Below are 17,565 nucleotides of genomic sequence, written 5' to 3' on the forward strand. Positions count from 1 at the left end.
TTTAGGAATGACTTCAGTGCCCCCACCCTCCTCTTTCCACACACACAAATGGGGCACGGGGCGATAACTTAACCCGGTCGTGTGGAGAGAAATCGATTATATTAAAATTTGTACATAAGTGATGTCTAAGTATCAAAGCCACTGGTTTGTTATTTGTTACAGATCTCTATGCCAAACCAACTCATCGTATATCAACTGAAAAATTCAAGTGAATATTGGAAACTTCGTCCTCCTCTGTGTAAATAAAATTCAAATTCAAATTTTATTACGATCCAGTCATGGTCCAGTCCCTCAAGGAGATTTGCATTTAACATAATTATAATTCATCAGATTTCATATGAGAAGACATTATAAGCAATAATATAATATATAGAGGCATAACATGTTTAATGTGGCACTCATGTAGCACAATAGATTTATCATTTGGTCCTCGAGAGGGAACGTTAACTATAGGTGTCTTGAATTAAGAAAACGGAGAATTTTTTCCAACATTGAATTTGTCCAGCGAAAAAGGACAGAATTATAGCCTTTTTCTGTCTTTCCTTCACTGCTTTTCTTTTTCTTTTCCTTCAGCCGAGGGCTTTAACCGAGCGTTTTGAATAGAAGATCGACTACAAGTGATAGTTTGAGCTGACAGACACTTCTCCCGGCCCATAGCAACAAAATGTTAAGGTTTTTTTTTTGGCAAAACTTTCTCGACTTTAATAGGGCACTCACTGCTTTACACATTTTATCCTTTTCTAACAAACAAGTTATATATGATTTTTTATAATGTCTACAAATCGATTTTCTGTCTGTAGTTTTTCTTTGAATATTATTATTTCATCTTGAACTTAACACGCCTATAATTACCTTTGCACCTTAACTTCATTTGTGGAGGGTATTCCATCCCCGGGCATCTGATGTCATTCCCGGTTGTTCTGCTTTGTTTGTTCTGTTTTTATTGTTTTTATTGTTTGTTGTTTTTTTTTTCGGTGGGTGTTCATATCGTGAGTGCTTAATATTTTTGTACCCTGTCTCGTCTATTTTAGCTTCAATTTTTACATGTAATTGTATTTTATAAAGTAGTATGTACAATTCTACATGAATAATTTTTGAATTCTTGAAAAATCTAGGCTTTAAAGATTTATGTCTACTCTAAGCAATTACGAATTAAAACAATTCTACTCGAGAACAGTTTTTGCCCAATTTCGAATCAACACCTTAAATACCTAGAATATCAAGAAAGTTCTTGGCAATTCAATTCTCATATATATGATTACTGATTTCATTAAGGGGAAATATGACAAAGAATGCTCCTTGAACAGGTATCACAGACCAGGTGGTTTTGTTTGAAAATGTATCACACAAGGCAGGCGGGGTTGTTCTAACAGGTAGGACGAGCAAGGTGGGTCTGTACCTGTCTATTCTTATTTGTATATAATTTTAACAATTTAGATCGATTGCAAATAGTTAGATCCACTTTATAGGTATATCTAATATATCATACTTCATTCTATGCTATTTACGCCAATAAACAAACCCAATAAACAACTTGATGAATTTGATTTGTATTAACAACGATCCATTAAAAATAGTTGACCTCTAACCTCTTATCAGTACCTGTTTATTTATATGCATTTTCCCATGTAAACCAATCGTTCACTTTATAATATTCAATGTGTCGAAATATTCAAGTTGCCTTCAAATGCTTTATTCTTAGGTGCACAATAAATCATTTGATGTTTATCTAGAAATGAATACCCTGCGAGATTATAAATAGGTAGTCACCGATCATGGAAATGAAATGTGAAGAGGAATGGCTGAGTATCAATTGGAAGAGCTGTTTTCAGATATTTCATACAGTCCATTTCGGATCCATGTATTTATGAAAAGGGGCAGTGGTTTCGATCAAGAAACTGATATAAAGAAAAAGGTTCCATACAGAGACTACACTCCCTATTCTATGCTATTGTTTACCGCTCATGTTTGCCAAACTTTGATCAAAAGGGTAGCATAACTCCAAAACCATCCTGATACAATATATCATTTTCGTTACGGTTACCGCATCGTGACATCGGAAGCCCGGAGTTGGCAAATAAAATTGAAACTTTGCTTATAGGCGATGAAATAAGAATTTCGAAAATGCATTTCTCAGGAATGGTGTCAGTCCACCCGTTGTCAGTCTGTGATCTTGAGATACTGCTTTTTGTAATACCAGTAATCATTCTATTTGGCTATTTTTACCATGTGTTATTACAATAGAGCTGTAGGTGCTCCGGGGCCTTAAAAGTGTATGGCTAATGTTTCCTTCACTAGACTAGACATAATTGTTGAAATTTTATTCCAAGACTTTGGCGTTTATGTTAATGTACGTGTCTCTGGAACTAGGTGCCCAGAAACTAAGCGCTTTTACATTTCACATAGGTGTCTATGCGATAACTTGAGCTCTGTAGATTATCAACTGAGAAATGTAACTAGTTAAGAGGGACGTTTGTCCAAGGATATGCTTTATTTCAATAACAGTGACTTCGGTTTGAATGATTTGACATACAGTTTTGAGCTGGATATCTTTAAATTGAATTTCGACTTAAAAATTAGAAACTGGATAAGACCAACTAGTACTTTGTAGTTCAATTATGCAGTATATTGGAGTTTTGTGTTCATTCAATTAGGTGTTTCATGTAAAGCAACATTGAACCTGAACATTATACAAACTGGCGCACTGCTGCGATGCATCATGAATTTTGTTTTGTGTTTGTTAAATGTCCTTCACAATCAGAATGGTGAATTTAGGAAATAAATCACAGTTCAAAATTAACCATTCACAACGATAAGCTTGTGTTAAGATACGTTTAAATTCGATCCCCGTTCATTCCTTTCTCCAATATTTTTGCTATTTGGCGATTATTTGAGACGTAAAAATAAAAAAAAATCCATATAAATTGATTCAGTATATGAGAACTTTGATGATAAATAGGTGTCATAATTAGTTATTTTTTTATTAAGTCAACCACCATCATAAGCAACACCTTCTGAAATCTAATAATGTTATGCCGTAATGTCAAAAATATGTTTTTTCACCATATTTCATATTTTTCTATATTTGCAATATACTGTGTGCCGCTAATAGAGCGGGACATACTTACCCTTTCAGATTACCTGATACCACCATTTTGTGGGTGTTCACATTGCAGTTGCTTTAGTTTTTTTTTATTTAGTGCTGTCTTGTTTTTCCCTTTTTGCCGAATTTTGCACGGTGAAAATCGGGTTATAGTATGATGAATGTTGGTCGGGCGGCGAATTATCTACATGAAATTTTCTCAGCAACTGCTGTATACTAATGGCAGCCTCTTGAGATTTGGTATCCCTCATCAGATACAGGTCCTACATAGTGGGGTCCGCTTTCACGCCTGTCGGACATAATACTTCCTGTTTAATTAAATTCGGGTATTAGGACTGTCTTTGCCCCATTTTTTATATGTAATTGTATTTTACTCCGTTTTCTTCGATGAGAATGTGGGTAAATTGTCTCTTTTCTACACGTTACACGCCATGTCCATACATTAACGCGTAAAAGAACATGATTATCAGAAGAAAAAAAAAGTTTTTCCCTAATAGTGAGTGCGTTTTTCTTTTTTTCCCTAAAACATGCATTTACTATCAAGGAAAACATAATTTTTAGCTGGTGGGACAATCTTGTAAGACTTCGAAAAAGTGTAAGATAAGCTAGTAAGATTGTCACATTAGCTAAAAACGACGCTTTTCCCTAATAGTCCCACTAGCTTAAAATGATATTTTCCCTGCATTTACTATTAGCGAAAAACATCGTTTTTAGCTAGTAGGACAATCTTGTAAGACTTCGAAAAAGTGACGTAGCGGGAATCTTATACAAAGGAAAGTGATATGATATGAAGAATTTTATTAAAATTGAGAAAACTAACATTCTGAAAATTCACGAAATTACACCCGTTAAAGAGCATTTCCAAACAAATCATGAGCTGCGAACTTCAGTCAGTCTCGTACTTCGGACCAAAATTGGAGGAGCAACGATCATATAAGCCTTGGTAAAAAAGCTCATATTTCAAAACTTAACGTCTTCAGGGTAATTTTGCTAAGCAATTATTGATTTTAGTAAAATAACATTTATCTAGTAATAAAATAATAACCCTTCTTCGTTCTTTGCTTCTACAATCAAATTGCCATTTTCATTTTTCATACGGGACACATTTCCTTTCACCATATAGGACGAAGTACTTTTCGGAGACATCACAAGAACATCATAGAATATTACCAATATGACTACCCGAATCTCCTTGTTTGATAAGGCAATGATAAGTTTTACAATCCTTTGGTATTTACTTGCGAATAGTAAGTAGTTTAGCATATATGATTCATGAAAATGTCACCAGGGACAAGATGAAAAAGTCGAATTTAAAACTGTTAAACACGTCTCTTAGTATGAATTTTTTGCCTGATAGTTTGTTATTTTTATCAAATGTGTCCTTATATTCCAAATTAAATAAGAAGAAAGTGGTTCTTTCGCACGAAAATGGAGAAAATTGGGCATTATTCTAGGCACATACTATTATTAATTAATGGAGTAGGAACAGCACGAAACATTTGTTTCTTTGGTCTTATCTTTCCAATTTGAAAGGTGCCACTGAATCGTCCCTCTGTTTTGATGCTTCGGTATTTTTTGCCGTTATTTTACCTCAAAGCATTTTATCAACCATTTTGTTTTTTTTTTTTAAATAAAACTTGGTACTTAGAGAAAATGGGAACACCTCTTGTAAAACGTAAAATCGTAATTTTAAAAAATCCGAATGAGATATAAATCAACAATTTTCAAATATTTCACGAACATTTTTTTTATTGTCGAAAAACCGGAAATAAGTTTAAGTAAATATTTTTCTGTGAGAATAAAAGTGCTATAGTTCAATTCGGACGTAGAATCGCAATTCATAATAAAATGCAGTGTCGGGCGCAGCTGGATACCACCACAGAAGTCGAATCCTAAAGTTGAACACACCATTCTAACTTGTTTCAGCTATAAATTTTGATTGTAGTTAAATATCTGACACAAGATAAAAATTTGAACAGAATCAATGTTACTAAAGTTACTGAATGCACATTAGGTTCCACTATATATATAGGTCACTGCAGATAACTTTTATTACAATTTTAAATAAAGCTAAATTGAGCTTACAGCAAATCCAAAAATGTTTTCCCGTAAAAAGTATATATTCTTCAAAACCTTACGTTACGGAGATCCAAAAAAAGAGAGATTTTTTTTCTGTTTTGTCATGAAAACCTATAGGCATGGTAACATAATAAATGCATATATCAGTTTTCATTACAAATTTTGGGCGTTTTCCAAAAATTAATTTAAAAAAAGGTTATAAAAATATCAGGCACTTTAAAACTGCCAGAAAAAGTAAGTGGGCATGATATTATTGTAAAGAAAAAAAAAACTACCTTTTTTCTGCTCATTTGTTCATGATTTTAATTCTGAAAGTTCGTGCGAAATTATCAATATTTCCACAAAGTGTCACCTATTATTTTTAAGTTTTACAAAATTCGATGGGTCAGTTTTGTGTACGAAACTGTGCACCACAATCCCATCTGTACATTGCAACCTTATTCAAATGCTTGCTTCTGGCCCCTAAAATCAGTCACAACCTCCCTTCGTGTACAATTTAAAAATCGAAGTGCTGATAACACTGGCGGGTTTTGATTCTTGTGATAATTGTAGCATGAACAAAATTTCAAAGGTTATATAATGTTAAATGAAATTGCGATCATAAATTACATTTTAAATACTACTAAGAACTGTTCCTTCTGATATTTATAAACTGAAAGTCAATCTATACTACTGATCCAACTTCACACACATTTACATTTACACCTTTTTTCCCCCAATTTTAAATCTATCAAAACAATAATGTGCATTTTTATTAAAAAGCTATATTAACAGAGTATTAACCCTACGTAACAATTATACTTAAATGGAACAAATATCAGCCAAAGAAAAAAATTTCCTTAACAAAGATTTTCAAAAACTAGACACTTTTATCAATTTGAATTTTCCCACCAATTTTACTTGGTTAAAATCACTGCTCTTCAGTTCCTATTTATAAATGGCAAAATATTTATGATAGGATTGATAATTTTACTTTTAAGTTAGTTAAAATGAAAATATTTGACACATTTCATCCTTCCAGACACATTACTGCAAGAAATTAATTCCCTAAATGTAAATTTATTACTACATATCTTTCAAGGTTAAAAAAATGGAGTCCCTCAAATGAGTTGATATGAAAACTATATCTTAATTTTATTTGCATAAAAAAAGAATATTATTGAGCTGATAAATTGCAAGAAACATATTTACTTCTTATAAAAGAGGTACTGAATGATTTTTGACATTTGGACTATATTTTTGTGTAATGTTCAGAAATAGTAGGGAAGTTCCTGTGATAGACCAGTCACATATGGTATTTTGATCTTGAAGTATCAAAAACCCAAATCCATTTCCTTACAGTTAAGTTATTGTCCAGACATCATGAAAAGATTTGTTTCTGGTCCCTAATTTCTAAAGGGGTCAAGTAAAAATTCAAGCCTTCCTTTTTGTGGTATCTAACTTTGTGATATAATTTCATAAAGATCCATACACTTATATTCAAGTTATTGTCTAGATGGAACATGGCAGCAAGATGCAGTTATACAACCAAATTTTTGTTGTTGTGGTCATATAAAAAATTTCAGTACACTTGCTGACATACTCAATGCTTCCACATAAAAAAACAAGTCATGTTCTTTCAAAATATTTTAATTCATAAGGTATATAACTTTTCAGCAGGTAAAGATATTACAGAAAGCAACAACATAAAATTTGTTACCTCCAGCTGCCATTGGAAGAGCCAACAATGTCAGTATTTACATCCCAACATCTCAAAATATCATACATGTCTCTCATATCATTTTTTTAATAATTCTTTCAGTTTGTTTCTTCTTATCTCAGAATTCAGTCTACACAGCTACTTTGTAATTAATTGCATCATCATACTTCTACTGATTTCAGTAGTTCCATACTAAAACCACTGAACTGCCAATATCCTATAGCTCTAAACTGTAACAACAGAATAATATCCTTCCTCTTTTATACTGACAAAGGCTTTAGGTCTGCGACCATCTTTTTTTTTAATTCAAGTTTTTCAATTTACTTAAAATATAAACAACAAAGATTTACAAAAAAAAACAAATATGCTCTGAACTAAAATAGTTTTGAATACATATAATTGTAAAATAACCAACTCATTTTTACAATAAAAATTAACTCAAATAAATTTGAGCACAGTTTCAAATAAGATATCGACTATTTATGAACACATTTCTAAACCTAGCACTGAATGTAAATGAAACAACACAAAACCAAGTTAGATTATCAGTACATATTTATAATCGCTAATATAAATTGATTCATGTCTACACTCACTTTTTAACAATATACATCGAGTCCAATAAAATTAGTCTTTGTTTCTATAAAAACATTTCAGATTTATTCAATGAAAGTAAAATATTATGTTTTGACAGGGTGTAGACTGATATGACCACAAAGGTCCAACCCCGAACAGGACGAACAAGATTCTGACAACAAAAATGTGGTCAAAGAACTTTTTCCTTCCTATTCTTGAACAGTTAAGGTTATAATCCTAAAATTCAATTTTTTTATTAACAAAGGCTGCTATTTGATGTAATATTGTTTCAATTGATTGAAAATATTAAAAATGCTAAGAGACTCATGAAAAAGAATACAATCAAACAGTAAAAACTAGAATTTCATATGTAGTAACAAACTAAACAACTAACAAATTTATCTTTGTGATAGAGATAAGAAATTTTAATGACATTTTGGCTATAATGCTAGGGAACTAATATTAAACATTTTTTTAATTTTCTGTCCCCACTTTAAAACAATCACATATTGCAGAGAAACATTCAATACAAATGAGAAAATGTGAGTCAAAATGCCCTGATAAAATCTGACATGTACATGTAAGTCTACCACTGACTGTTCATTTAACAAACATAAAAAAAAGTAAAACTGAGATACACATTTCAATAAATATTTTATTTGTTAACAATTAAATGTAATTTAAGTACATAAATTATGTACTTTTTGTTAAAAGTCCTAGTTACTCAGTCCAAAATAGAGAAATGGGGTCACAACAGTGTATTCTGCTGAAATTTATTTCCGAGGGCCTTATTTTTTAACAAATATTCAGGAATCAAGCTTTTAGCAGGCTTTGGGGTTTTAACGGAGCCCCATTAAAATTAGCACAAAAAAAAAAAAAAAAAAAAAAAAAAAAAAAAATTCAGACCCCTTCTACTTTTTGATATGCTTTCCTGCCCATAAGAACATATACACTTTGCACGGATGAGATACAAGAATCAAAATACCTGAGGGAAGTGGAAATTTGCAAGATAATTAGTAAATATATATGCACAGTAAATAAAGTATTTTAGGATAATATTCCCAATACTAAATGTAGTATAAGCAGAAATATCCTCAGTGAAATTGTTGACCTTTTTGAAAACTACCCTGGGAAAATATTACCAACAGTCTTTCTTAAATTGGGTAATGTGGAATAACAGCACAAAACCTTTAACTAGTAGTTAACATCATTCATCTTATAAAGGATAACAAGAAAGAGACAAGTCATGAACAATTATTCAGTGTATATTGAATAGAAACACCATATCCTGCTCTTTGACTACCAGTTGGAAAATTATTCATAATTTATCTTAATTTGATAATTGGGCCATTTATTTTTTTTTCGCAAAGTGGGAAACTTCCATTCGGGGAAACAGCTATATATTAAGGAGGTACTGTACTTGTAATTTAAGGCAAAAAATATAAATGATTCATTTTGTGCAGAAAAAAAAATCCCATGGTTTTTAGTTCTATTTATAGTAAAAAGCTTGAAAAGAAACAAGACATAATCATACTAGATCACAATTCCAACCAATGTGTACTGTATAAAGTGTGTTCTTTTTATTATGTATGCTAAGTGCCTGCCAACTTATCCAACATCATGCCCTTCTATACTAATTTTCTTGCTTGATTAATGTAATACTTATCGTTTATGACTTGTATTATCAATAAGAGTTTAACTATTTTTGTCCCTACACCATTCTTAATTTAAATAATAATGAACAATGGTTATAAAAGATCATCTTCCAGTCAGTTTAATTTGTTGGAAATATTAACTTGCATTAATTGAAATTAAAGGTTAAAACCTTCGTACAAAAATTTATTTTCATCATAAATACATTTCTACATGCATCTATCTGCTATCTATCAACTACAAAATAGTACATCTACCATTACTAGAATGTGATGTTGTGTTTACAGTATTGTTAGAATCAGTCACAATACTAGCTTTTTCACTTAGAATTGTTATATTGGTTGGTTCTGGAAATACTTTACTATCTTTAAGTATTGTCATGCTGTTAGATTCCACTGAAGATTCATCTAATTTCATTGAGTTCTCCAGATTTTCACTTATGACTTTAGCTGGTGTTCCTCTCCTACGTGTTGTAAGACTCTTCCTAGTACTATCTGGTGTTTTCAAGTCCGATACTATAGAAACCCTCTTTGTTTTGGACAATGTCGATTTTGGATGTTTTAGACTCTTTTTACCACCAGATGATGACAAAGGTCGAAGTGGTGTTTTAAGAGAAGGTATGAGATCTCTTGGTGTACTTGTCAACATGTCAACTAAGGGTGTCCTTGTCAGCATCAACACAGGAGATTTATCTAACTTATGTGGAGTTTTGAAAGGAACTTTTTCAACTGGTGACAGGTCAAGAATGCATTTCTTTGCAGGTGGACTAACTTCCACCTCTGCTTTACGCTTTCTTGCGGATTTTCTCCCTGAAACAGCTGGAGTTTTAAATGTAATCAACATACTACTTTCATCAGCCTCCATAGGAATTGTTCCCTTCCTTGCTGTTCTTGGTGTTTTACCCATTCTCTCCATTGCACTTGCTTTCTTTGTAGATGCTTTTCTAGTTGATCTCTTTACACTTTCTTTCTTACTTGACAATTTTACACTATCTGGAACTTTTGGTGTCTTAAATGTTTCCGAAATACTTTTCTGTAGTTTGCCCTGATTTCTGACTGGTGATGGAGTTTGTATAACACTATCTGACTGAGATTTGTTAGCTTGTTTCTTTGGAGAGACTATATCTACCAAGCTTATTACAGGTGACAGAGCAACAGATTTATTTGTTGTCTGTTGTTCCTTGATGTCATCTTTCACTTGTGTCTGTTCTTTATTCTGTCTTCTAGTCCTCCTGGTTGGTGGTTTTGGATCAACCTCTTTTTTCTGGTATGTAGAGGTTCTTCGGTTGTTTTTTGGTTTGTTTTGGTTGCTAGCATCTTTCTGATACATGGATGTCCTCCTGGTTCTTCCTTTAGGAGGAGATGCTTTTTTGCTATCTGGTGTGACAGGAATGTCAATCAGTCTAATACCTCCTTTCCTGTAAACACCAAACATAGACGACCTTCTAGATCTTGTCTGAACACCCTTTGGAGAAATTATTTGTGTTATTGGCATCTTGAACTCAGGTGAAGCTTTCTTTGTCTTTTGGAATATAGATGATCTGAAAATAATTAAAAAAAACTTTTCATGAAGTACAAATGTATAAAAGGATACAATTTAAGAGTTTTTTTATTGACAATTGTAGAACTTTTTTGCAAATAATTATCAGAAGCATTGGCTACTAGGCACCTACAAAGCTTATTTTCTGTCAACTTCACACACCCGTTTTTTTTTGTCGTATGACGTTTCTCATGATGTCAAATTGTGTCTTTTATGTGTAGTATGTGACTTAAATATTATAGTTCATATTTTAATTCATATACCCATGTTTTATTTCATCCTACTGGCCTAACAATTTTCTTTTTAAAATCACCATCAATGATTAAAATTGCATACATGTATAATAACTAAATTATGTGGTGATTTCCATTAAGTTTTCATTTTTAACCAACATTTTTTTTAAATCTATTAACTGATTCAAGTCTGTAATGTCATAGATATAATAACTATGTTGCAGGAAAAGTCAACCAAATTAAACACAGAGATTTTGTTTAAGATTACCCACTACATTGTACATTACTCATTTACATTAGACTTTAGACTTAGTATTATTATATCATGTTTATTATTTTTATAACATTAAATTCAATACAAAAATAATATCAGTACAGCTTTCATATTCTTTCCCAAATAATTATGAACTTACCTCCCACTTCAATATAAATAGTTGGTATAAATAATGTCTTGCATATTACTTTTCTTTTATATTTCCTTTTACAAAAGTGTCAAATAAAGGTTTTGGGTATTAACTCGTGTCACACCTAATGTAATCTAATGTTTTTCTTAAGATTATTTTAAAATTGTACTCACTTAATGTTGGAACTAATGAACAAGTGGTGACTATTTATTTTAATTAGCAATCACATTGTGTCAATTTAATTATAATCAGTAGTCAGTATATCTAATAAATAAAATGATAAGAGAACAATACACAATGGCAGTAAAAAGGTTTGTTACTTTTCACATACATATGTACAATATAATAAGTAAAAAAAAATAATAACTGACTATTTACATTAATATGTTCATTCTTTTTATTACCACATTGTACAGTTTGTACTAGTACTTTAGTAGCTTTAAAGTTCATTTCAAATAAATTTTTTATAAATTTCATAAAAACCGAAATAGGCCTCACCTGGTGAAAAATTAACCATAAAATCCAAAAAAGCTCAACAATTAAAATATTGCCAACAAACTAACTGAAGAATGATAAGCCTTTACAGAATATATTGTTGTCTCAAAGGATTAGACATTACCTTCTTGTATTTGGTCTTTTTGGTGAGAGAGACTTGGGTGATGTAAACACAGCATTTCTCCCTGAAACCCAACCAGGTGTTTTTGGACTACTTGGTGTTCTGTTAGAAAAAAAGCAAAATGCATATGTAACATTTCCATACCATTTCATATATATATTTTAGTACGGGCATTTTAACAAATTATCTCCCCTTGAAACATATGAAGCATGTTTTAGGCTGTTAAAAATAAAAATTATGATAAAATCTGCTAAATTTTAGAAACATATTACTGATTATTCAATAGCATTTAGAATAACAAGGCAACTACATTTGTATATTACATTATAAATATTGAGTTATACTGGGAATATACAAATGTATTTGATGGGATGGAGACTAATACTCTGTCATGGTTTTAAGAAGTATTTCTTATGTGTGTGAATATACTGTTTATTGCAGTTTATTACCTTTTTTACATTATTCTACTAATGGTTATCTGTTTCCATTTTTCTCATTGCATGCTCATCTTTTTTGAACACAGGGTGAAACATAATTTGATACAAAATACTGCCCTCTGGGCCCAGTTATCCATTGAATAACTTGTTTAGATTGTACTGGACTTAATCTTATCAATTAACTTTTGTCCTGTGAATAAATCTTTCCCAAAAAACAGGCCCTGGGTGTCCAATGTAGTTTTCTGCAACCATTTATTTTAAACACTCTTTTTCTCCAGCCCAGGTTACACATCACATTTTACATGAACAGTAAGTGAACTGCCATAGTGACAATTAAATATATGTCATTTATTGTCAGCATTAAATGCAGAGGGGTGGGGTGGGGAGACTCATCCCATTTTTGTGGGAAAATTTGTCATTTTCATGTGTGAAATTGACAAAAAATACAATTTCAGCTGGAGGAACAAAAAGATAAAAACATGTATGAACTAGAAGGAACTAGAAACATTGCAATACATAAATAAAATGCAGTTTTTGAATGTACATGTACATACCTTTTCCGACTAACCATGGCGCCCTTTTTTGGTGTTTTGCTTGGCATCCCTATAAAAAAAAAAAGAAAAAAAGATAAATACGTCTTACAAGTTACATATCATTGAACCAATTGTAGTGCAGGGAAGTTCAAAATGTGTTAATTGTTCTATCTAGCTGCCCAATTTTTTCTGCTTGGTTTGACAGAATTATGAATAAATATTTACATGTAAAATGCATATGAATATAGATTTTAAGTCAATTATCTTTTGTTTATACAGCCTGTCACACAAGAACCATGACAATATGACTTTTTCCAAGTTTGCCTTAGTAATATTTGGAGGCATGGAACTTGTGTAAACATGTAATTAAATAAGTGCTACTTTGTGTTTTTATAGCAATTAAACCCTATAAACACATGTACATTTAGATTTTATTTTGTTTGTCGGTATGTTTGGTTATTTCATTTAATTTTGTGAATGATTTAGTGGAATTAGTTGGGTTAAATAAAATCATAAAAAACAAGAGTGTGATATCAAATCTAACAAGTTCACTTTTTTTAATAGTGTGTGCCTATATTTGTATCTAATACATGTAGCAGACCATTTAATAGATCAACACTTGCTAAAATTAGAATAAGTACACATATATTATCCATTGATTGATTGTTGGGGTTTAACGCCCGAGCAGCAATATTTCAGCAATATTCAGGCGATCATATATTATCCATTGAAAGAGGATGGTATAGTAGCAGTACTGTAATACACCTAAACAACTGTCTTTGTTGTAAAAGTAGAAAGATAGAATATGACCTCCACTCCCTTGTTAAATGTAAAGTCTTCTAGGAATTAAGAAATAATCTTATGAACAACTCAATAAAATATATCTTTATAACACAAAGATAAATCAATTATCTACTAACAGTTAGTCTAACTTAATAGAAGTCTATACTGGGTAAAATATTTAACAGCAAATCTGTTGTATTATTAAAATTTTTACCAAACTATATTGATGACTGTCTCCTAGAAATAAGACAAATTGCTCTGAAGAAAGCCTAAACCAAACTTAAACTGGGTTTTCCAGTCATAAAGGTCTTTCCCAACATGGGAAAATTTGGACCATCAATAGACCTCATTTAGGACTTTCACAGGATGACCCTGTGAAGAATTTCATCATCCATTCTAGAAGTTATCTCCCCTTTATTGGAGTTTTTCTTCAACATGGTTCCCCAAACTATTTTTTCAAAATATCATGATCATACTTGGAGAAAATGTAGATGTCATCATGTTCTACTAGAAAATGATCCTGCTGAGGATTTCATTATCATCTTTAAGAGTTATGTCTCCTTTAAACAATTTCTTTCAATCATTCACATCTTGAAAACTGTAATAGACAGAATCAATCTGAAAACTGTACACTAGCAGAAGACCTAACGAATAAACAAAGTAAACATAAACATGTATTTTGTTATCAACCCATACAGGAGTAATATCCCTAGAAATATCATACTATGGTTTTGCACAGAGTGCTTTCTTTTGACCTCTTTGGCCCTGTTTCGTAATCTTTCAATGTATCATTACCAAATTTGGACCAATGGTAGAGCTCATTTTGGACTTTACTGGATGAACCTGGGAAGAATTTCATCATTGATTGTTGGAGTTACCTGCCGTTTATTAGAGTTTTTCAACATGGTTCCCCGAACTCATTTTTCAGGATATCATGATCATACTTAGTGAACATGTAGATGTCATCACGTTCTATTAGAAAATGACCCTGCTAAGGATTTCATTATCATCTTTAAGAGTTATGTACCCTTAAAGCAATTTCTTTCAAACGTTCATATCTAGAAAACCATAATTGATAGAATCAATCTGAAAATGGTTTCATGTACATAAGCAGGAGAACTAATGAATAAGTATAAAAATGTATTTTGTTAACAAACCATACAGGAGTTATATCGTCCATGAAATATCATACCTGAGTTTTAATTTTTTTATTTTTCAAGAACCAGAAGTTGTTAAGACATAGGACCTTCACCCATTTGGGTTGAAAATTAGAGTTTCCTGGCATTTTGTTTTGTAAGGTCATTAAGTTTTGACACCGGTTAAATCTGGTTTCCTTTATGACATTCACAAACCCATATGAACCCTGTTGTTATTGCATCATATTTCAATAATCATTGTACTCAAAATGAGCTCTGCAATTGCCCAAATTGTTTTGTAATTTTGTTGCATATGTTCTGTAAATTATGATACTGTTTTCAGATTTGAGATATCGTCTTGTTTTGGATGTATTGAAATTTTAGTTTTTCAGAGCGGGGTACAAAATGAATATATTTCAAAATCCACAATAGACACACAAATGATCATTACAAATAATGAAAGATCTGCTCAAGTACAACTGTTTGACAAAATTCCAAGGCCCAACATAAAAAAACAACTTAAAATTATCAGAGCATTCTTGTATATCTAATGAAAGATTGTCAAGTTTACATTACAAAAATAATGATGGAAACATCAACAATTGCATTTGACTAGGTTACCAAATGCAAAAAAACAAACTTTTGTAGAAGGTTGTATATTATGTATCAAACCAATGTCTTTACATGTATATTACAAAAAGATAGTTTTCAAGGGAAAGACCTTTCAATTGTTTAACAAGCAACTGACATACTAGTTCATTTTACATTTTATTATACACAACAGCATACATGTATAACTACATATATAACTATAATGTATGTTATCATTGTTGAATTTTGTTGCTATGTTAATATTGCTGTATTCCACTGTCATTCCCATCATACATACATGTACATAATTCCTATTGTATGTTTTTGCATTGTATTATGCCATGACCATTTATTGAAAATGTGTTTGAGCAAATAAATATTGAATATTAAAGAATTAAAAGACAACTTATCATAGATACGTGTACGTTGATACTGTCAAGATAGATTTTGCACACATCAAACATACTGACTACTTATTCATTGCATAGGACGTATTTACACTTGAGGGCACCATTGACGAAAATAATTTATTCTCCCATTGTCTTCACTGAATTCTCTATCAACTTAAATGTCAAAATTTAAAATTACATTGTTTCATTGACATCAAAAGGTTATTCTGAAACAAATCTGGGGTCAATCGGAGCAAAATGACAAGTGTGAATTCATGTATTTCAACTGAATTAATTGTGCTAAAATGTGAAATGTAAAAAAAAAAATCAACAAATAATGTCTATTTAAAGCTAGGGTGATTGAATGACACACATTTGTTGGAAGTCTGTGCAGTGTGAACATATGCACAAATATTCATCAACCAAAGCAGAAAATTTGTGCAACTGACCTCAAATGAAAAAGTGATTTGCAAATTTCATGAAATAAAACAATGCCCTGCTGTTACCAAGTCAGGTGTAGCTATTTCAGTATTAAAACAAAAAAAAAAGCTATGATTAAACTACATTATATTTTGGTTAAACAGTGAAAATTTAGCCTTGCTGTAAACATGTTAAAAATTGTAAGCCTTTTAATGTAATATATCACTATAAACTTGATTTCGTAGTCAGAGGTTCATTCTTGTAAATAGTCCAATGCTCTGATGTCTGACTGCTAATTTGCCAGGCCGTGGGACATTAGAGCTTGTCCCATATAAAAAACGTGGGATTTAGCGCACCAACTTTGATGTGCGCTCTGTGATTAAACATTTACTATTTTCTTGGCTCTTGAAAACTAGGTATGTAATGAAAGTATATACTACTTACAAAAAATATACATACTTTTCTGCAGTTATTGGTGTTTTAAGAATAAAAATAAAAAAAAAAGTTCAAGATCACGGAGTCAAATATTTGTAAGTACCATGTAATTTTCGTTCTGAATATGTCGAGTGTTATCTGGTGTCCATGCAACAATAAATAACTATCCTTCCTCGAATTCACAGATTTGAAACTTTCAAGCAAAATCCCGTGTTTTTTCGGATATAGGACGAGCTCTGACGTCCAACAGTCCCAACTTGTCCAACAAATGAGCCGTTGGACGTCAGAGCTATCTCGTAAACAACAAGTCCGGTCAAAAGAGGTCACCCCATTTATGCTCGAAACATGCATTCACTTTTGGAAAGCATTCATTGGAAAGGTTTCATTAGGCCAAAACATTATGCCGTCATGAGAGGCTAATTTTTTTATAGGCATAAACGTCAGATTAAAAAAAATGCCTTAGCGAACGTCATGATTATCACCAGTTTTGCTAACAGCGTCCCCATAGTCTATATGTTTAGGGAATTTCAGGATCCGCTACAAAATAAAAACACGATATTTGAACTACTGGACGTCACAAAGCGATTTGTAAGTTGTGATACAATAAGATTTGTGGTCGTTGTTTCGACATCAGGATAATCAAACTACTTACCGTGTTATTTCATCGAGTGTACACTTAAATTCATTTACTCATGTTTGACAACAAACCTTGGCATAACCTAATGGCCCCTGACCTATATTGAATCGACCAATCGGATTAGAGATTATAAAAAATTTAAATTTCGCGTCTTGAAATTAATACGCTACCATCTAAATTGCATGAGTTATTTTACGATAAATGTTTAAGTTCGTGAATTATTCCTGATGAAAATATTTATTTTTATTTTTTTTTAATTTAAGATGTACTAAAGTAGTAGTCATTTTAAAGTTATTATTGGC

The 17,565-nt window shown here is 31.6% G+C and overlaps 1 protein-coding gene across 3 annotated transcripts; it reads right to left on the bottom strand.

Moving 5' to 3' along the window:
* Positions 1-6,795: 6,795 nt before the first annotated feature.
* On the bottom strand, positions 6,796-17,375 carry LOC148622676 (uncharacterized). 3 transcript variants are annotated; one of them, XM_088572729.1, is made up of 5 exons: positions 17,279-17,361; positions 14,132-14,253; positions 12,894-12,942; positions 11,906-12,004; positions 6,796-10,650 (listed from the first exon to the last, which is right to left on the bottom strand). In XM_088572729.1, exons 2-5 carry the CDS (start codon positions 14,154-14,156, stop codon positions 9,348-9,350), a joined length of 1,476 nt encoding a protein of 491 aa, XP_088428855.1. In that variant the 5' UTR covers positions 14,157-14,253; positions 17,279-17,361; the 3' UTR covers positions 6,796-9,347. The 3 variants fall into 3 exon arrangements, with proteins under 3 accessions (XP_088428855.1, XP_088428856.1, XP_088428857.1); XM_088572730.1 differs by lacking the exon at positions 14,132-14,253 and having other exon boundaries at positions 17,279-17,375; XM_088572731.1 differs by lacking the exons at positions 14,132-14,253; positions 17,279-17,361 and adding an exon at positions 16,730-16,931.
* Positions 17,376-17,565: the final 190 nt, after the last annotated feature.

The sequence above is a fragment of the Perna viridis genome, chromosome 3 (genome assembly GCF_037379345.1).
Source record: "Perna viridis isolate PV_CMFRI_1.1 ecotype Kerala chromosome 3, ASM3737934v1, whole genome shotgun sequence".
NCBI classification, from domain to species: Eukaryota; Metazoa; Mollusca; class Bivalvia; order Mytilida; family Mytilidae; genus Perna; species Perna viridis.

Excerpts from the sequence above, each read along its gene's own strand:
- LOC148622676 (XM_088572729.1), bottom strand. The coding sequence starts at position 14,156 with ATGATGACATCTACATTTTCTCCAA. Across the intron at positions 12,005-12,893 it reads GCCATGGTTAGTCGGAAAAG|AACACCAAGTAGTCCAAAAA; the intron begins GTATGTACATGT and ends TTTTTCTAACAG. Across the intron at positions 10,651-11,905 it reads AAAAGACCAAATACAAGAAG|ATCATCTATATTCCAAAAGA; the intron begins GTAATGTCTAAT and ends AATTATTTTCAG.